At 44.0% G+C, this 21756-nt stretch overlaps 1 protein-coding gene and 1 long non-coding RNA gene across 7 annotated transcripts in view; one reads left to right on the forward strand and one right to left on the reverse strand.

The window, feature by feature from the left end:
- The window catches only part of ARHGEF3 (Rho guanine nucleotide exchange factor 3), a 316670-nt gene that overhangs the window by 264628 nt on the left and 30286 nt on the right, over window positions 1-21756 (forward strand). The window contains exon 1 of one of the 6 annotated variants that reach the window (XM_040406975.1): window positions 922-1321. The exons of 4 other annotated variants lie outside the window; for them this stretch is intronic. In XM_040406975.1, the coding sequence (XP_040262909.1) occupies window positions 1232-1321 (90 nt within the window). In that variant the 5' untranslated portion in view covers window positions 922-1231. Of the gene's footprint in view, window positions 1-921; window positions 1322-21756 lie in introns of those variants that run through there. One more of the 6 variants, XM_040406976.1, reaches the window with a different exon arrangement.
- Window positions 4451-13863, reverse strand: LOC120978695. Its single transcript, XR_005774168.1, has 3 exons — window positions 13761-13863; window positions 6174-6511; window positions 4451-5054 (listed from the first exon to the last, which is right to left on the reverse strand). It is a non-coding gene; the product is annotated as an uncharacterized LOC120978695 (long non-coding RNA).

Here is a 21756-nt window from a genome sequence, read left to right on the forward strand (position 1 = left end):
AGAAGTGCATAGAGTTTGTATGTTCTCCCCATGCTTGCGTGGGTTTCCTCCGGACACTCCGGTTTCCTCCCACACTCCAAAGACATACTGATAGGGAACTTAGATTGTGAGCCCCATTGGGGACAGTGTGATGATAATGTCTGTAAAGCTGCAGCATATAGTGGCGCTATATAAGTGCATAAAATAAATAAATAAATAAATAGAGATGAGATAGAAGTAGAAAGGCAGAGACAAGGTGAGATAGAAAGGGGGAAGAGGATGAAGAGAGAGAGAGAGAAAGAGAGAGAGAGAACAATGAGAAAGAAGTGCATAGAGATGAGAAAAGATGAACTGAGGAAGACAGACCTGCAAACAGAGAGAGAGAGAGAGAGAGAGAGAGAGAGAGTCATATAGAGGAATGTTACAGAGGTAGAGACCACTCAGAGAGGGAAAGAAACAGATTGAGACAGTTCTTATATAGAGAGCAATAACACTAATAGAGAGGAGGAAAGAGAGATGTATAGAGAAGAAATGAGAGACAGCATTAAGAGAGGGGAAGAGACAGATAGAGACAGGTCTTATATGGAGAGCAAGAAGACAAATAGAGAGGGAAAAGGGAGAGAGATATAGAGGACGGAGGAGAGAAGTAGAGAGCATTGAGAGAGGGGAAGAGACTGGTGCTGTATATACAGAGCAAGAAGACTAATAGGGAGAGAAAAAGAGATATATAGAGAAGAAATGTGAGGAGTAGACAGCTCTGAGAGAGGGGAAGAGACAGGTGCTGTATATACAGAGCAAGAAGACTAATAGGGAGGGAAAAGGGGGTAAAGAAGTAAAGATTACTGAAAACCACGGAGAAGGAGGGGAGAAGTGTATATATTACAGAGCAATGAGTTGAAGAGAATTAGAGGGCGAGAAAAAGCGGGTGTTCTGAGTGATCAGACCATTGCTGGCTGAGGAGCAGGTTGTGGAGCTGCAGCCACTTCCCCCAGCACAGCAGAGAGGAGGGATTTCTCTAATGGCTGTGGTGTAGTGTTTCCAGTGCTGACACCATCAGCTTTCCCTCACCCTCCCCTGTGCTAGTCAGACTCAGACTCAGCCAGTGTAATGCACTCACGGAAAGATCACAACTGGATTTTGCACTCTCTCCCGGCTGCACTGGAGCTCTGGAGCTGAGAGCCCGCACTTTTACACATCTGTTTTACTCTCAGGATCCACTGTGACCACCCAAAGGACTAACCCCAAAGCCACAATGGTGGCGAAGGATTATCCCTTCTATCTCACCGTCAAAAGGGTCAATTTAACTCTGGAAGTCAAGAGTGCAACCACCAAGAGCATTGAGGTAACATGGGACAGATGGATGGATGATGAGAGTCTTGCCTGGTGCTGTGTCTTTGCATTGCAGTCTTATATTAGGAATATGACCCCGGTGAAGGTTCCCTGGAGAAGGGAAATGAATGAGACTTTCACACTCCATAGTATGTTGGACGCAGTCCAGCCTGTCTGCTATTAGTGTTTAGATTCAGATCCCCCTTGCAGGTTGTAAGGGTACAGCCACACGATCAGGTTTCCTGATGCAGTTTTGGAAGCCGAAACCAGGAATGAATTGAAGAAGACGTACCTGTCCTTCACACCTTCTCTCCTTTTATGATCCACTCCTGACTTTGGCTTCCAAAACTGCCTCCGTAAACCTCACCGTGTGACCCTAAAGTCTGTGTCTGAAGTCTCCAATGAAAAGTCTGTGACTTGTGCTGATTCTTCAAGATAGGAGACAATGAGCAAATGTGGGGTTTGTAGTGATAAGTGCACTATTTGTCTCCAGCCGGATGCACAGTAAATCCACCAACAGCAAATGTCAACAAATTGTAACAAAAATACAACAACAAATCCATTGCGCTTATTGCCGAAATGCGTCCTTGGGTCTAGATTGCAGGTGTTTGCCTTTGTGTGCACGCTCAGCTGGCGATGAAAGGGTTAAACCTGGCAGTGTGTTTTTAGCAAGGATAGGTAATGGACACCAGTAAAGTGTCACTCATGCGAGACTGCAAAACAGAACATTTTCTAACAGACCTGTCTGGACACATCTGTTGTGAAGCTTTTTACCTGTCAGGACACAGTGAATTCCCACTTACCTCCTTTTAGAACCACAAAACCAAACCTGGTATAATCCACCCTGAAATCTTCTAGTAAGGCCTCTTGCACACGACCGTATGGCTTTTTCAGTATTTTGCGGTCCGCGAAAAAACGTATTACGGAACAGCTGGCCCCCAATAGTACTATCCTTGTCCGTTATGCAGACAATAATAGGACATGTTCTATCTTTGAACGGAAATACGGAAACGGAATGCATACGGAGTACATTCAGTTTTTTTTGCGGACCCTTTGAAATGAATAGTTCTTTATATGGAACGCAAAAAAACGGAACGTACACGAAAAAAAAAACGTTTGTGTGCAAGTGGCCTAGGTGACTTGTATCTAAACTTGTCAGGTAGAATATTTATTAACCATCCTTCTTTATATCCCCCCGACTCTTCTCTGTTGTCGAAGCTTGTACTTACCTCCCATAGACATAGGATACTGGTAGGCAGAGCTCACCAGCGCGGTGACATTACCTAAGGGTTGCTCACAAAGTTGTTTGTAGTGATCATTAATGAGGCGTCCCTGGTGGCAAAATGATCAACGTCCGTAATCTGAATCTTTAGGAAAATTTAGATTTTCAGTTTAGTGTGAAATGTGTTTTAAGGGGGGGGGGGGGGTTATTAATAACTTGTTGTCCTTCTTCAGATTTGCTACAGAATTTTCATCAACCTGTGCCTGCATTTCTGCAAGCCCTATTCAGATAAATGGGACAGTTTTTATAATTTCTGCAAGAAACCTGATGCAAATCATTCGCCTCTTTAAGACTTTCCGCCTCTTTTGTGTTCCATCTGATGCAATCTCTAGGTTGTCAGTCACAGAATAATCTATATTTAGGTTTCAGAAGAATATGAAACCTAATCAGATCTGCGGCTGGTAGTTCAGCTGAAGTGAGATGATAAGATCTTATTGCTTCTATGTGACATAATAACAGATAACCGATATGATTAAATGGCAGGAATCAGCTTCAGGGGCAGGTCCATAAAGATCTTAGGAGATCCTGATGTGAATGTGGCTTCCTGGGCACCTTTCTTACACTTGAATGCATTGGGTGATAGCTTACAGACACCACCAGGCACTGCCTGGTACAAAGCTGCGCCTATGAGGACGACGGGTTTGTGCTGTTCTAAGTGATTCTAACAACCGCTCGGGGCTGGTTCACATTGCCAAAGCTCAGGGTCTGTTCTGTCTTTCATTTTACAAGAAAAAAAGAAAGGGAATTGGGCGGCACAGCCTTCTGATTCTCAGTTGGAATATGTTTTGCCTTTTCTTACAACAACATTAATCTAAAACATCTTAAAAAACCATTGCACTGGCCATGGTCATTGGTTTTAATGCCCCCTCCAGTTGGAAATGATGGACACCACATAGAGCTCCATTGTACCCAACCAGCAAGCTTCTAGCCTCATAAATATATATATATTTAAGTGAGCCCTTAGCATGCATTAATCTGATTATTGCCTGGATCACATGCAGGACATACACTTACTATTACACATTGCATGCCTTGTAGCATCTGGATGATTTCTTCATGTTTTTAAAGGGACTGTCTGACTCTCACTGCATGAACCACATCATGAACTACCCTTGCTTAGTTGGCCTTGGTGACAACACATCAATCATTTACACCAACAGATTATCTGACCAATTTCTGTCCAATCAGACCAATAGTTGGTGTGTGTGTATAACAAAAAATCTGTCACATTATCTGTTGGTGTAAATGCCCCCTAATGCACATTTCCATATAGTAGTTCTATGGATACGTTTCATACATGGACTTCTACTGTAACACAATTCTTGACACTGAGAAGACCCTCTAAATGCCATATGTATGTTCATTCTCAACTTATTATTCAACCTGCCGTTCGCAAGGAAAGAAGCGGTCTACACCGTCTGCTTTATTTTGTGAAGATGGGCTCAGTCTTCGGTGTTTGCTGGCAAATTTAAACACTTATGGTGCAATCCGCAGGGTCATATGCAATTCAAAGCTAGAAGATCCCACCATAATTGGCCATCATGCCACAATGCAATACCTCTGTTTGTAAATCTGGGCTGTTCAGTCACTTGCAGGGATGGACTGGGAACATAAAGTGGCCCTGGAAAAAAAAATTAAAAGTGGCCCCATTTCATAGGTGGATCCAGATTATCACAAGTAGGCAGGACCAGCAGTACCTCAGTACAGCACAAAATACTGCCCCAGCAGAACCAAATACCACAGCGCATCATAAAATACTGATGCCTGCGTTGCAGTATTCAACTGTATCACTGTCCTGAGGATGGTGATACAGTTGAATTCAGGAGGGCACCTGCAGATGCCGTCTAAGGGCATAAGTACCTGATACTCATGGCGTCAGTTAATGCTGAGAGCATCAGATCATTATGTTCTCAAATGGTGGCCATGAGGAGGGCTTGGGCGGCCCCCTGGGCATTGGCCCCTCTAGAAAATTACCCTGTAGGATCTATGGCCAGTCCACCCTTGGTCACTTGGGTATAAGTAGCTAAGATGGACTGTTAGTAAAGTGGTCTCACTCTCTTCTACTTGACTTCTTTTTGGCTTGTTTTTCCCCCCTTGTTATGTTTGTGCTCTGTGCACATTGTGCCGGGAACAATGGTTTGTTATGAATCTGGCTTCTAGGCAGATTGTATGTGCAGTTTCCGAAGAGGAGGGAGGGTTCTCCCAGATAACCGAGCCTTGAAAAACTTTGACCTTTGTTTTCTCAGGCACTTCTAGACATGCACCAGCTGCCAGAATCTCTATGGGATCAACAGGTTTCCGCAATCTTTGAAGAGACATTTTACAGCCAAAAAGGCAGCATTCCAGGTCCAGGGCAGCAGGGTTCATCAAAGCAGCTTGTGGTCACAGGCAGGCCATCCATCCCTGTAGGAACATGCTGCAGCACAGTCTTATTTCTATTTTGGCACCTACTGTAGAATTCAGACTGGGTAATATAAAAACAAGAAGAAAAAGTTATAAATGACTTCATTAGAGAATTGGCAAGCTTACAACTCCCCAATCAGCGTTTACAGGCGGTAATTGTTCCCTTCATAACTGGGTTATAGCTGCTGTGGAAGTTGTGTAGGTAGTCTTGACTCAGTCTTGCCAACATTATATACCTATATATTATAACTGTAGACCTCCCCCACCCTTAAAAAAATCCACTCTCTTTTTTCCATCCTCTCATTTTTACTGTAACGAAAATTGGCACTGGGAGAGTGAAGTATATATATATATGTTCTTGCCAATATTTGTTCTCTGGTTTGATTGACGGACATGACAAGCATTTCTAAAATTGTTCTGATCTCTTTCCCATCCTTACTGTATTTGTTGGTGCTGATCAGGTTCGGGGGGAAAAAAAATGTTGGGAATCCAGGGAAAGCGGAACTAAGAAATTGTGAAATGAAAAATGTTCTGGTAAATTTACCATTTTAGGAGAATGTACACTCCAGACATAATGATAGGGAATTTAAAGGGGTTGTCTCATCTGAGACAATGGGGGCATATCGCTAGGATATGCCCCCATTGCCTGATAGGTGTGGATCCCAGGCACCTATCTCCTAAAGGGAGCCTCGAAAGTGTTGGAGGGCGCACTACATATTCACAGCCGCCCTCCATTCATTTCTATGGGGAAGCTATTTCTTTTGGGCCCATAGAAGTGAATGGGAGCGGTGGGCGGTCATGCCCGGTGCACTCCCATTCACTTCTATGGGGAGCCTCCAGCCACCACTTTGCCCGCTCCGTTCTCGATATAGGTGCGGGTCCCAGTGGTGGGACCCGCAGCCATCAGACAATGGGGGCATAGCCTAGCGATATTCCCCTATTGTCTCAGATGAGAATACCCCTTTATGATTGTGACCTCCATTGGGGACAGCAAGTGATGAATATGTCAGCGCTATAAGTGAGTAAAATAAATGAATAAAATATGAATAATTCACCCAGTAGCGCAGTTTTGACAGCGGTTCCTGGCAGTTCTGTAGGTGTCTCGCTCACAGGGTGGTTACCTTCGGTATATCTTACCAGCAGATCTATCTGCTCATTACAAATGGGCAAATTTAACAACCTTGTTCCCATCCTCCAGCATAATACGAGCTGAACAGATATTGTGCGTCCTCCGTGTGTTGGCGAATCCTGAGCAGAACTGTTGATGTAGCTTTTCTCTGTACATTGCAGGACGTGTCATTCAGCGCAAATCGGGAAAGGTCATCTTTAGCATTTTTTCTTCCATACCCTCCATGCTATTAATAGGGTAATTATTGAGCTGTAGGCGCTCTGCGGTGTTCCTCCCATCACCGACCTCTCCAGCGCGTTACACAACGCGTCATTCGATACCTCCGGGGTTCTCCTTTTATGCCCTAATAATCATTACTCACATACACTATGTGCTGTCAAAGTCGACTCCTAAACAGTTAATCAACATAGGTAATTAACATTTGGCAGAAGTGCTTCATTTAATTTATGCATATTGCTATGAATGTTTTAATTTCTTAGAACTCTATAAAAAATTATTGCATCATTTCTGGCTATAGACATCTCCATTTCTGCCCGCTCAGCGATCGGGAAGATAATCAGGCTATGTAGAAACTCCAAGGCCTATTGCACACTGTACCAGTTCCAACTGGCAGGTATCTGTAATACAGCGCAAAACTGGAGATTTCCAGAACTTTGTGTGATGCCATATTTTTTACACCGATTTTTTTTATACGCAGACCATGTGTTGGTGCATTAAAAAAATGTGACATGTTCCATGAGATGCATCATTAGATATAGATGTTCCCCCCCAAGAAGTCAACAGAGGGTGAAAAATTGGATCTGTGTATATTGACCCATGAGAAACTTCCTTGAATTTTTCCGATTCTTAAAGGGGTTGTGCCAGCTTGGCCTTTCATGGCCGAGATAGAAATAACCAACAGTAAGCCCCGACCCAGGGAGACCTAGCTACTGAAATGGCGGAGCACCAGGTGCGCGGATGAATTTTAAGCCACTTTAGACTAGAACTGACTGTGAGTGATTCCCATCTTGCCCATGAGTCATTTTAGCTGTAAGCATCTAGATTTCTAAATTGTCCACTCCTGGTTAACACAGCTTTAGGCCTCATGCAACCACAATACAATGCCTATAGAGGTCTGTGGGACTATACTATATCTCTGACTTCATACAGAGGGGATACGTGTGTGCCATTCCTCATCCCATACAAAATAAATGATCATCTCCGCTGACGAGCAAGCAGTTATCAGAAAAGAATAGTTTGTTCCCGATAATTGACTTAGGCCTCATGCAACCATAATACAGTGCCCATAGGGGTCTGTGGGACTATACTGCACCTCTGACTTCTTACAGAGGGGATATGTGTGCGCCATTCCTCATCCCATACAGAAGAAATTATCATCTCTGCTGGCGAGCAAGCAGTTATCAGAAAAGAATGGTTAGTTCCCGATAATTGACTTAGGCCTCATACAACCATAATGCAGTGCCCATAGAGGTCTGTGGGACTATACTGTAACTCTGTATACCTCTGACTTCATACAGAGAGGATTAGTGTGCGCCATTCCTCATCCCATACAGAAGAAATTATCATCTCTGCTGGCGGGCAAGCAGTTATCAGAAAATAATGGTTTGTTCCCGATAATTGACTTAGGCCTCATACAACCATAATGCAGTGCCCATAGAGGTCTGTGGGACTATACTGTAACTCTGTATACCTCTGACTTCATACAGAGAGGATTTGTGTGCGCCATTCCTCATCCCATACAGAAGAAATGATTATCTCTGCTGGCGAGCAAGCAGTTATCAGAAAAGAATGGTTTGTTCCCGATAATTGACTTGTCAGTTGTCTCATAGAAAGAGAGCTTAAAGGGAATGACCCATCGTTTAAATCTCATTTTTACATTCAGCATAATTTTGTTCGAATTTTTGGTGATTGTTTAAAAATTATCAGGTCACTATATTTAAGACCAATTATAAAATCATACCGTTTTCTCACTGGCCACTAACGTCCTGTCTTTTCAAAGCAGCTCCATGGGTCTTAGACACAATGGAGAGGAGCTGACCATATTGACTTCCATGGGAGAGTTTTCTAGGCATGCTCGGTGACCTTTACAGAGGTCATGAGGGAGCAGATAAGCTGTGATATCACCTATTGTAAGCCATAGGCCTTGTGTTATCTATACAGAGGTGTTACTTGAAATTAATGATTATGATAAGGGTTACTGAAAAGTTACCTGTACAGAACAGGAAATCATGACTTATTAGTTTTTTAATAATTATAATTACTTATCATTACCTAGTGGCCAAGGGGAAAATTGCAGGATTATATACATTTAAAAAAATAATACAGTAACATGGAAAATTTAAATAAATAAAAAAAATCACCAAAATTAGTTAAAAAAATATGTTTACCATAAAAACTTTATTTAAACAATAGGTCACTTTCTGATGACACATTCCCTTTAAGGCACAACCTGTAATTTCTTTACATGGCCAAAACTTGAGTCAGAATCCTTAAGCAAATTAATTAAGACTGACCTAATTTCACACGGGACTTCAAACAACTTTCTGCTAATTACTTTCTGGTTACGGATGATCTGAGCGGCTTTTGAACCAGCAAAGCTTAGTAAAACTGTCTGTCCAGCTGATAAACCCCCAGCCCCTCCAAATGAACCCTGTAACCTCCATGTAAAGGACGGAGGCCACCCTAAAGTACAAACAGTCATCTCAACCATGCTAATTGGACTTAAACAAACCGTGTCATTGCTGAGGAGCACATATTTCCTTTAGGAGCTGGACCATTGAACATACAATTAATAAAACCATCGAGTAGTGAGATTTCAACAGTAGACAACCAGTTTGTAGGTTCTCCCGGTATCTGTCTACAGCTGATCAATACTAATTAGATGACGTGTTATTGGTAATATTCTGACTACAATACCATTTTATAGTATAGTTCAGTGTTTTCCAAAACATCGGCTTTACAGTTGTTGCAAAACTACAAATCCCAGCATGTTTGGAAAACGTAGATCTTAGAACATGCTGGGATCCATCTTCCATTTGCTTTGTGAGGCCGATCTGTGATGCATGGCAGTAGTTTAGATGACGGTTCCTTTAATGTGTGTCTTCTGTTATGTTTTCTACATGTTGAAATACAATATGCTGGTACTGTACAAATAATAATTGTGGCGGAGGTGCGGAGTTCCCTCTGCTTTGGGAAAACACACATGGGATTCCCACAGTCAGACTCGTTATACTGGCTTAGTTAGGATAATCTCACGTTAAGTAATTATTCCATATATTGTAATTCTCAGCTGTAAAGCTCCTTACATACGATGGCATTGCCATTCAGGAGACTGGGCTACAATTGCAAGAGTTTGATACTTTGTTGCAGTGAAAGGGTTTGAGGTTCTTATTTGTTTCACATGCATCATCCCCGCCTCACAAGAGTTACATTCATGCAGTATCGGACTGGTGTTATCACTACCCCCTGCGCCGTTCTACTGCCTTATAGGCTTCAGGCCTAGTGGCTTGAAACCTATGAGGCTGAAGGGCGGGGACAGGAGCCATAGGCTCCCATGCCCCGCCATACACTGCCACCCCCCTCAGAGGTAAGTCTGCCACCGCCTGAGGCAAGATGCTCATCTCGCCTCATGGCAGAAGCGGCTCTGCCGAGGCCCACCAGAGGATCCTCTGGTTCTCTGGTTGGCCAGTCCAACCCTATATTCATTGGTGGAAAACAATGAATTTTCAGTGTTGTAGTGCACGCAATATCACAGGGCAATCTGTCTAGGAGCCTTACCTGCAAGCTGGATTCATGCAAAACTGCTGTGAACTTGTGGATTGCATTAGATAAATGTTTTCCAAATCCGACCATCGGTCAACCGTCTAATGTCTATACCTGTAAAAGGCAGAAGCCACGGTGGCTGTCATGGGGGCTTACTTTATTGGGATGATGTTATCATAGTAACTGTATATGGTAGATTTGTGCATACGTTGGCCATGGGTGTTCAAGCTGGATATGTGAGTCTGTATGTATTACATTCAATAGTATGGATGTTGAAAGTTCACCGTGGCACCAAAATCTACATATACAGTATAGCTAGGCTATATATGTGCCTGCCACCTCTGGGTTGTTAATGTGTTGATCTTAGGATATTCAGAAAGTGATAGATATACAGTACATAATATATGATTTTTCATTCACATATATTTATATCTGCAGCGTAATTCACACTGCAAGTCTGTCTGCTTAATGTACTATAAATGTGAAAAACGAGGGTGTTAATTCTGAGGCCACCCTTCCCATGCCGTGCCTCCAGATCTAGAAGATAATGCACCTACACGCCCTCACCTTCTTACACCCAAGGCTACTTTCACACTGGCGTTTTGGCTTTCCGTTTGTGAGATCCGTTCAGGGCTCTCACACGCGGTCCAAAACGGATCAGTTTTGCCCTAATGCATTCTGAATAGAAAAGGATCCGCTCAGGATGCATCAGTTTGCCTCCGTTCTACCTCCGTTCCGCTTTGGAGGTGGACAACAAAACTCTGCTTGCAGCGTTTTGGTGTCCGTCTGACGCAACTGAGCCAAACTGATCCGTTCTGACACACAATGTAAGTCAATGGGGACGGATCCGTTTTCACTGACACAATAGAAAACAGATCCGTCCTCCATTGACTTTCAATGGTGTCCAAGACGGATCCGTCTTGGCTATGTTAAAGATAATACAAACGGATCCGTTCTGAACGGGTGCAGAAGGTTATATTATCTGAACGGATCCGTCTGTGCAGATCCGCACCAAACGCAAGTGTGAAAGTAGCCTTAGGGCGATTGCCTCTTCCTTTCTTTTCAGCCTGACAGAAAATAAGGGCTCATGCACACGACCGTATGCCCTCCGAGACATACGGTCCGTGAGCGGGTCATATGTCCCGGAGCAGCATACATCCTTGGCATGGGAGCGATACTGGCTAATGTCCCGCATTCATATGATCATATGAGTGCAGGACAATAGTCCCGCGGGCGGCCCGATGTGCACAGTATCATAGTAACCTATGATGCTGTGCGCTTCCGTGCGCACGATGTATGCCGCTCTGGGACATAAGGCCAGCTCACGGACCGTATGTCTCGGAGGGTATACGGTTGTGTGCATGAGCCCTAATGCAGAAAAAATGTAATGTGAAATGTCTTCTGAAAGCTAGGTGTACGTTATGTACGCGGAAACAGAGTCCAGTAGCAAAAGTGTAAGTGTGTCAGTCTGCTTGATGATGGCTCCCACATCCAGATTACATGTGCCCGTGGCAGAGGGTCCAGCACCTTCACCATTCATTTCCCACATTCCCACCACCTGTACGAAAGAAGGTCAACATGACCAGCAGGGCAGTTCCTCCTTTTCGTGAGCACAAAGCAGGATAGCTCCAGCCTGAGGTGGGACTCTCGTTCCACAAATTTCTTTTAATGTTTTACAGTTTTCCTGCAAAATCCGCCCCTTACATCTGAATGAGGTTGTTTTGGCTACAAGCATGAATGGGCCTATTCCACATATTGTTGCCACAGATCTGCCCCGTGCGAGTTCTCCTATAATGTCTTGATGGATATATTGCTGTGTCAATATATTTGTAGTGAAGAGGGGGAAAGGCTTTACATGACGGCCCCTTCCCAGCCAAATAGTTCCGGTTTCCATACAACTAGACATACTCTTTACTTGTTATCCTTAGATTTTTGTTAAAATCAAAACTCTTAGGCCCCTTTCACTCGGGCGTTGCGGGAAAATGTGCGGGTGCGTTACGGGAACACCCGCGATTTTTCAGCGCGAGTGCAAAACATTGTAATGCGTTTTGCACTCGCGTGAGAAAAATCGCGCATGTTTGGTACCCAAACCCGAACTTCTTCACAGAAGTTCGGGCTTGGGTTAAGTGTTCTGTAGATTGTATTATTTCCCCTTATAACATAGTTATAAGGGAAAATAATAGCATTCTGAATACAGAATGCATAGTACAATAGCGCTGGAGGGTTAAAAAAATAAATAAAAATTAATTAATTCACCTTAGTCCACTTGATCGCGATGCCCGGCATCTCCTTCTGTCTCCTTTACTGAACAGGACCTGTGGTGAGCATTCATTACAGGTCAAGGACCTGTGGTGACGTCATTTCGGTCATCACATGATCCATCACCATGGTAAAAGATCATGTGATGGATCATGTGATGACCGGAGTGACGTCACCACAGGTCCTTGACCTGTAATGAATGCTCACCACAGGTCCTGTTCAGTAAAGGAGACTAAGGTGAGTTAAATTATTATTTTCTTTTTTTTAACCCCTCCAGCCTTATTGTACTATGCATTCTGCATTCAGAATGCTATTATTTTCCCTTATAACTTTGTTATAAGGGAAAATAATAATGATCGGGTCTCCATCCTGATCGTCTCCTAGCAACCGTGCGTGAAAATCGCACCGCATCCGCACTTGCTTGCGGATGCTTGCGATTTTCACGCAACCCCATTCACTTCTATGGGGCCTGCGTTGCGTGAAAAATGCAGAATATAGAGCATGCTGCGATTTTCACGCAACGCACAAGTGATGCGTGAAAATCACCGCTCATGTGAACAGCCCCATAGAAATGAATGGGTCGGTATTCAGTGCGGGTGCAATGCGTTCAACTCACGCATCCGCGCGGAATACTCGCCCGTGTGAAAGGGACCTTAAGGTTGATTCATTGTCCTTCATTTTCACGCAAGATGAAGGTTTTTCATACCTTCCATGATCCATGAGGGATCACCAAGGATATCCTAAAGGCCTACATACAGTAGTGTACTGTTAGCCGAACCCTGGCGAGAACGGCTGATCTGATGAGTGTGAGGAGCCTCCAATCACACTTCCAACTGTTCATCGGGTGATCCTGTGGTTCCTGCAGGCACCACCGATCATCATTTCTGGGCAGTAGATCGTGTTGTCTAAACAGAGATCTGCTGCCCAGAAACAATGATTCTGTATCGGGACGAGGGATCACATAGCGACTGCTCGTCCTCATACTGTGAAGGAGATCACCGCATGTAAGTGTGTCTCCTTCACTGAGCGAGCAACCGACTCTCGGGAAGGAACGCTGCCTTCCTGACAATCAGCCGCTCCATTGGCCCGTCTAAACTCACCTTAAGGCTGGCCATTCACATTCAATAGCTGATCGTTTAGGTCTCTCTTCCGACTCCCCCATACACATTCGGTTGCACCAAGCGTTAATATGTATTTAATGGAGGGAGAGGAGAAAGCTGGTGGCAGACACTTCTGGTGGCAGCTTATCTCCCCGGAGAACAAAAGGACTGGGCAAAAATATTAACTTCAGCCGATCCTTCTCTCCCTTGACATTATCTGTGGGGAACAGTCGGAGGCTCCCCCCAAACATTAGACTGTCGGCTGAACCCTCCGTTCTTGGTGGGTTCGACTGACTATCTGCATGGGGGCCTTAGGTCTGTGTAACAAGAGCAGGTTTCATAACGCCCGGCTTTGATTGATGCTATCTCCAGTTCTTGCTGTTTTGTGTGGTTTTGGATTTCTGACAAGTTATGAGACTAAACTCTTACAATTCTGCGGATTTGGGGCCAGTTTTGCCAGTAGCAGACTAATAAAGTAAGGGCTTTTGGCAGGAAGCCATAGAAAATGTTGACTTACCTCTCCGAATGCTGAACGCATTTGATATCTTGTAGGTTAAATTCCAACTAATATGCTGGCAAGATGTAACATCTGTGAATAATAATGCTCCGTTTGATTTCTCTGACCCTGGTGTGATTTGGGGGTAATAGTTTTGTCATAAATTACTGGTAATGTATGTTTTCTGGCAGCAGGAAGTTCAGATCTTAGTCATAAGTTCTTGTGGCTTGAAAAAGAAACTATATGGCAGAGAATTTACGTAAATGTAGTCTCTACCTGTCAACTGTAGATATGCTCTAAAATCCACACCTAGAACCTACCTATAAAATATGCTGGTTCTGGTGCTGAGCTGCAATAGCACAGTCCATGGATAAGAGCAGTTCTGGTTCTGGAGCTGACCTGCAATATCACAGTCCATGGATAGGAGCAGTGCTGGTTCTGGAGCTGACCTGCAATATCACAGTCCATGGATAGGAGCAGTGCTGGTTCTGGAGCTGACCTGCAATATCACAGTCCACGGATAAGAGCGGTGCTGGTTCTGGTGCTGAGCTGCAATATCAGTCCATGGACAAGAGCAGTGCTGGTTCTGGTGCTGACCTGCAATATCACAGTCCATTGATAAGAGTGGTGCTGATTCTGGGGCTGAGCTGCAATATCATAGAGTTCCGTCACAGGGGCTCTATACCGGAAAATAACTGATCAGGTATGTCCCCATGCATTCTGAATGGAGAGTAATCCGTTCAGTTTGCATCAGGATGTCTTCAGTTCAGTCGTTTTGACTGATCAGGCAAAAGAGAAAACCGTAGCATGCTACGGTTTTATCTCCGGCTAAAAAAACTGAAGACTTGCCTGAATGCCGGATCAGGCATTTTTTCCCATAGGAATGTATTAGTGCCGGATCCGGCATTCAGAATACCGGAATGCCGGATCCGTCCTTCCGGTATGCGCATGCGCAGACTGAAAAAAAGGTGAAAAAATAAATGCCGGATCCGTTTTTGCCGGATGCCACCGGAAAGACGGATCCGGCATTTCAATGCATTTTTTCGACTGATCAGGCATTTTTAAGACTGATCAGGATCCTGATCAGTCTTACTAATGCCATCAGTTAGCATACATTTTGCCTGATCCGGCAGGCAGTTCCGGCGACGGAACTGCTTGCCGGATCTCTCTGCCGCAAGTGTGAAAGTAGCCTAAGGCTGCATGCTATGGTTCTTTAAACCATTTTGATCGATCCATGTTCTATTGGTTGGTATGAAAGGTAAAGGGCCAGTTCAAACGGAGTTTTCTGGTGCGTTTCCACATCAAAATCGTTAATTTCAATAGGAAGCAGCACTTGCTTCTTTTTTCCAATTCTCCGGAGGATGCATCATGGGTACCATATGTTCTGTCATCATCTTTACATATAAATATCTGCACAGTTAATCGGTGGCCCCATCACACGGACTCTTGACGGCCGCTCCAGGCGAGAAGCATAAAGACCTTCTTCTCCGTAAGACTCTGACTCACAAACCGTTTAACCCACTTCAAAGCTCGCACTCCTCTTACTTTTGGGACTTCAGCGTAGCTTCAAGAAGATGTGTTTAAGACATCAGCAAATGCTCAGGGTCTGTGTAGTTGAAAGACCTTGATCTGTTGGTAGCGAGACGCTTATTTGAAGTCGGTCACAGCTCACTTGTCCATAAAGGAACACTGTATTCTTGCAACGTGATACGTGCAATATAATAAAGGTGCTAGATCTGTGTGATCCTGACACCCTTTTAAAGATCTGTCACCTCTCTTGACATGTCTGTTTTAGTAATTACTTGTATTCCCCATGAAATGACAAATTGTGAGCATTTTTCTTCTTAGAACTTGTTATTCTGTTATTCCTCCTGGAAATATATAAATAAATGTACAACTGGTTGCTACCATTCCAATTTGTCAAAGGGGTATGCCCCTACAGTCTCACACCTACACCACTGATTAGACTGGGGGTGATTTACTAAGACCGGCTTTTAACGCCGATCATAGATTTTTCTTAGATTTTCTCCTGCGCTTTGACTAGTTTTAGGCAAATCTGCCGGGAGAGAAAAACGACTTCAGGCCCTGGCTAGAGTAGTTCTCACCAACACTTACTTCTGTTTCCCGGTGTAAATGTTAATATATTTGCCGGGGCGAGACTCCCAACCCTAGCCGGGCCCCCGACACACACCCTGCTCCGACCCCATCCTGCCGAACACAACATAAAACCGGACAGTTAAAAAAGGGACTTGCGACTATTTTTACGACTAAAATAGTCCAAGTACCTTAATAAATGACCTTCACTATTTTGACAAGGGGTGTAAATTTATATAGTTTCCAAGAGGGATAAAAGAGGAATGTCAGATGGTCCAGAATATTCTTTTTGGGGTATTTTCTAAAAGAGACATGCGAGAAAGATTTATGGGTATTTCTGCACTTCTCCTACTAGAGCTGTATATCAACATGAAATGAATTATGTTTGCAGCTCATAAAGCGATGGCATGTGCATTATGGTTGGTGGGGGTCTGCCTTCTGGGACCCCCACTGTTTCTGAGAATGAATGGATGAATCAGTTCTGTGGCCCATTCACTCTGTAGCTGTGCTCCTGGCCACCCGGATGTGCAGGGGACTACAGCATGGTACCCATTCATTCTGCAGCTACTGGCATATTGAGTGGCCGTGGCACCATCGTGCTGGGTAAACAAGGGGAACAGCTGTACTCCAGAGATGTAGCCCCTTCATTCTCAGGGTTCCCAGGGTTTGGACCTCCACAATCATGGAGATTTACTTTTAGGCTGGGTTCAGACCTGAGCGTTTTACAGCGCGTTCCTACGCGCTGTAAAACGCTCAACAGGCAAGAACCAATGTTTCCCTATGGGAAGGGTTCTCACCTGAGCGTTTTACAGCGCGTACGATCGCGCTGTAAAACGCCCGACGCTCAAAAAAGTTCTTGAGCTTCTTTGGGGCGTCTTGTCGCGCGTTCCCGTACATAGACTTAGCGGGAACGCGCGACAATAGGCATTCGCTTGTTCCGGAGCCGCGTATGTCAGACGCCCGTAGAATCGCGCATACAGAGCGCGACATCCCGAACGCTCAGGTCTGAACCCAGCCTAAAGAGATCGGAGTACCCCTATAGATTACCATCCAGCTATTGCAGCTGTGGTTCACTTGTGACTTTCTCCTCTACAGGGAACAGCTGAAGTCACATTGAGACGTTACCTTGATTTCTTAAAGGGGTCCTCTCACTTCTGCAAATAGCATTTATTATGTAGAGAAAATTAATACAGGGCACTTACTGATGTATTGTGATTGTCCATATTGCCTCCTTTGCTGACGATTCATTTTTCCATCACATTATACACTGCTCGTTTCCATGGTTATGACCACGCTGCAATCCATCAGTGGTGGTCGCGCTTGCACACTATAGGAAAAAGCACCAGCCTCTTTGGTGGCTGGGACCGTGGGAGCGCACATAGGCTGGTGCTTTTTCCTACAGTGTGCCAGCACGACCACCATTGATGGATTGCAGGGTGGTTGTAAACCCTGGATATGAGAAGTGTATAATGTGATGGAAACATGAATCCAACCAGCAAAGAAGGCAATATTCACAATCACAATACGTTAGTAAGTGCCTTGTATTAACTTTCTCTACATAATAAATGCTATTTGCTGAAGTGAGAGAACCCCTTTAAGTGCCTGTTGTGCCCTGGCACAGCAGTCTTCGAACCTCATTAGTAGGCAGGTTGAGCTCAGTCCTCTATTTTCATTCTGACAATTTCACCATTTCGTCATTCATTCTGTACAGCGACTGCGTCCGATAAGCTCTGCACTGTCATCTGCTCTGCAGTAAGAGGTGACCTTCATATTTCTCCACAAGCAGTTTTCTCTAGAAATGGATGAGCCTCTGACCTCCGCAGATGAAGCGAGAACTCTATTGCCACCTTGACAGCTGGTGGAGAATAAAGCAGAAGGCTGGGCTATTGTATCGCACCTGGAAGAAGAGAGCGATTCCTCGGTTAATGTTATCCAGGTCACTGGCTCTTGTATTCCCAGCACAATAGGGAGTGGGTCTGAATGTAGCTCGTCTTTCTATAGGAAGCCAAATCAAACTTGACTTTCAGTGGAGTGTGCTCTCCAGCAGAATGCGGTAATTAGTGGTCTGTGGGTGGTCCGCCTCTCTGAAATGGAATAGAGCGCTAATCAATACTAGGAGAAAACAATTTAACTTGACCCGACAGCCCGGAATATTCCCTTTCTTCTAAACCATTAAGGCCTATGTATCAAACACTAAAATCCCAGCAACAACAATACAGCCCAGTAGAGAAAGACTGGAGGAATGTTGTCTGGGCTTCTTCAATAACCGTCCAGCGAAAGTGAAGTAATATTAATAAAGTCCTTTGGAGCTTTATGAAACGAATCATTAGGTTGTCTGCATGAAAAAATAAAAAATTCTGTGTTTTTTTTTATTCCAGGAACAGCACCACTTCTGACCATGGGCTGTGTTCGGTATTGCAGCATGCCTCCATTCACAGGCACAGACATTGAGTGGTGCTGTTTTTGGCTAAAAATAAATAAAAAAAATTCCTAATATTGGACAGCCCCTTTAAAGTGTCATTGTATTTTGAAAATGCTTAAAGGGGTTATCCAACCCCTATAATGACCCCCCCTCCCCCTTCATGCCCGGGCACCTCATATAGATTATACTTACCCCGCTCTCTGGTACCCGCATCCCTCCTGATCCCTGCACGACCGCCATTGCATCTCTCCGTCACACGAATCAAAACATCCGGCGACTAGGGAGGCAGCCAATAGAAGGCTGCGACGGGGACGAACCTCCTTAGCGTCACCTTAGCATCGCGGATGTTTTGACCCGCGCGATGGGGAGAGGCAGCGGCAGCCATACAGGGATCAGGGGCAACGCGGGTGCCAGGGAGCGGAGTAAGTACAGCATCATTTATATGAGGCGCCCGGGCATTGGGAGGTCATCATAGGGGTTAGATAACCCCTTTAAGATGTCATAGCGAGATATCAAAGGTTTTCATCGGTGGGGGTCTCGGCACTCAGACCCTCACTGATGAAAAGAACAATGCTAGAACAAGCAGAGAGAAGCACGGCCGTACGGGCTGCAGCGGGTTCTAATTAAACTAATAAGACCACACCGTTTAGTCGGTCTGTGTTGGTAATGTTACAAAAGAAAAGGGCTGGGCACTCACTATATCTAGTAGCCGTGGTGCTTTATTAATTAAAATCAATGATTATAATATAATTAAAAACACATATTCTAACACACATTCATACACATCAATAATAGTATCTAAAATATAAATATAATCACTGTAACACAATGGTAAAAGGACCTATTTGATATATATAAGAGTCAGATATGATCAGTAATTCGCATATGACCAATAGTCCGCATATATGGAGGACGAAAACAGTCCAAAACTATCCGAATGTTCAGTCCAATATCAGAAGTGTGCAATATACAAAAAGGACGGATGAAATAGTTGATCCGATATCCTGAGATCTTTTTCAGAGACGAATAGTCCTGAATTCAAATATTCGCACAGTTCAAAGTAACAGCGTTAATTTCCAAATGGATAATGTGTCAGTTGTATTATAGTCTACTCACATAATAAATGTACTTAGGCGGCTCAGATCAACAATCCGCGGCGTCCCGCGTAATAGTCAGGGTATGATCTCCGCTTGTACGTGTGAGCCACAACTTCACAATGGAATAGTCTTTGATAACTCCTAGTAGGTTTCACAGAGAGTTTTCAACAAGCTGTTTTTCAATTGAACAATCAAAGTTCCTCACTTACTGGCGCAGTACCCCCCGACTGGACCTAAGGACCACCAACCTTTGCAGCTTCGCCCCTTCTTGGAGAAAATAAATTGAAGGTGGAACGCATATCTGCAGAGCTGTGGAATACAAAGATACTACTGGCGCCAGTAAGTGAGGAACTTTGATTGTTCAATTGAAAAACAGCTTGTTGAAAACTCTCTGTGAAACCTACTAGGAGTTATCAAAGACTATTCCATTGTGAAGTTGTGGCTCACACGTACAAGCGGAGATCATACCCTGACTATTACGCGGGACGCCGCGGATTGTTGATCTGAGCCGCCTAAGTACATTTATTATGTGAGTAGACTATAATACAACTGACACATTATCCATTTGGAAATTAACGCTGTTACTTTGAACTGTGCGAATATTTGAATTCAGGACTATTCGTCTCTGAAAAAGATCTCAGGATATCGGATCAACTATTTCATCCGTCCTTTTTGTATATGGCACACTTCTGATATTGGACTGAACATTCGGATAGTTTTGGACTGTTTTCGTCCTCCATATATGCGGACTATTGGTCATATGCGAATTACTGATCATATCTGACTCTTATATATATCAAATAGGTCCTTTTACCATTGTGTTACAGTGATTATATTTATATTTTAGATACTATTATTGATGTGTATGAATGTGTGTTAGAATATGTGTTTTTAATTATATTATAATCATTGATTTTAATTAATAAAGCACCACGGCTACTAGATATAGTGAGTGCCCAGCCCTTTTCTTTTGTATAATTTTTTGCTTGTTAGATTGGGTGAATCTGCGGGCTGTGAGCACCCATCCGGGTTTTTCCATACAGTAGTGCGACCCATTATCTGTGAATTAATCCTACTTGTGTTGGTAATGTATTTTCAATGGCGGCCATTAACAATACAGAACGACCAAACAGTGCAGTCTCATTAGTTTAATTAAAACTCGCTGCGGCCTGTCCAGCCACTCGGTGCTCGAACCTTGCAGCTTGAAGACCGTGAGTTGCAACTTGAATCCTACAACATTAACAAACCTGTCCTGAATAAATATAGTAGCATGATAATAAAATCACATGTGGAAGTTTGACTTACTGCTGATAAGCAAGGCGTTGACTAAACGCGATAGTATGAAAGGGAGAAAGACTGGATTTGATAAGAGTTTCCACCTTCTCAGACTGGTTCATGTGTTCACCGTCCAGACCAACTAGTCCTTGCCTGTAATTTACTGATCAACTGAGGGTCCGGCATAAAAACAGTCACAAGACCCATCTATGAATGCCCATGCAACAATATTTTGTCACACAGGAATTGTTCACCATCATCACCACTTGGGAATGGAGGGGGCCAGGACTTGGGCCTCAACACATTTACTGTCTTTTACGCCAGGCATAAAAGAGGAATGAAAACGATGCCGGTCAGGGGCTGGAGTAGTTTTTGCTCCAGGCGCATGGACTGCCTGAGGTGCACCTAATTTATGACAAGACCTGAGCCTCATCATAAATCAGGCGCTTTCTCCTCCAGCTCAGGGGGAAACAAAGACCGATGTAAAATGCTGGTCTTTGTAAATTACTCCCAATAACTATTTGGTGCACAACAGCAAAATCTAGGAAATTAGGCTACTTTCACACTTGCGGCAGAGGATTCCGGCAGGCAGTTCCGTCGCCAGAACTGCCTGCCGGATCCGGCAATTCGAACGCAAACTGGCATTTGTCAGACGAATACGGATGCTGATCCTTCTGACAAATGCATTGAAATACCGGATCCGTCTCTCCGGTGTCATCTGAAAAAGCAGTATTTTCTCTGTCCAAAAAAAACGTAAGCGGGACTGAACTGATGCATCCTGAACGGATTGCTCTCCATTCAGAATGCATTAGGATAAAACTGATCCGTTTTTTTCCGGTATTGAGCTCCTGTGACGGAACTCAATACCGGAAAACAAAAACGCTAGTGCGAAAGTATCCTTAGAAGAAGGGAGAGACCTGAGAAAGAGTAAAGAAGAAGGATCTGATCTCCCGAGCCATGTGTCAACCATCCCAGTGTATAGCCCAAATTAGATCTGTAGGTTTTCACATGCCAGTGCTTACGGCAGTGGTCTCCAACCTGTGGATCTCCAGCTGTGAATCTATGGCTCTCAGGATGTTCTGGAGTTGTAGATTCATTGGAGTCCAGTGCGTTATAGACTATAGTATTG

This window comes from Bufo bufo, chromosome 9 (genome assembly GCF_905171765.1).
Source record: "Bufo bufo chromosome 9, aBufBuf1.1, whole genome shotgun sequence".
Lineage (NCBI taxonomy): Eukaryota > Metazoa > Chordata > Amphibia > Anura > Bufonidae > Bufo > Bufo bufo.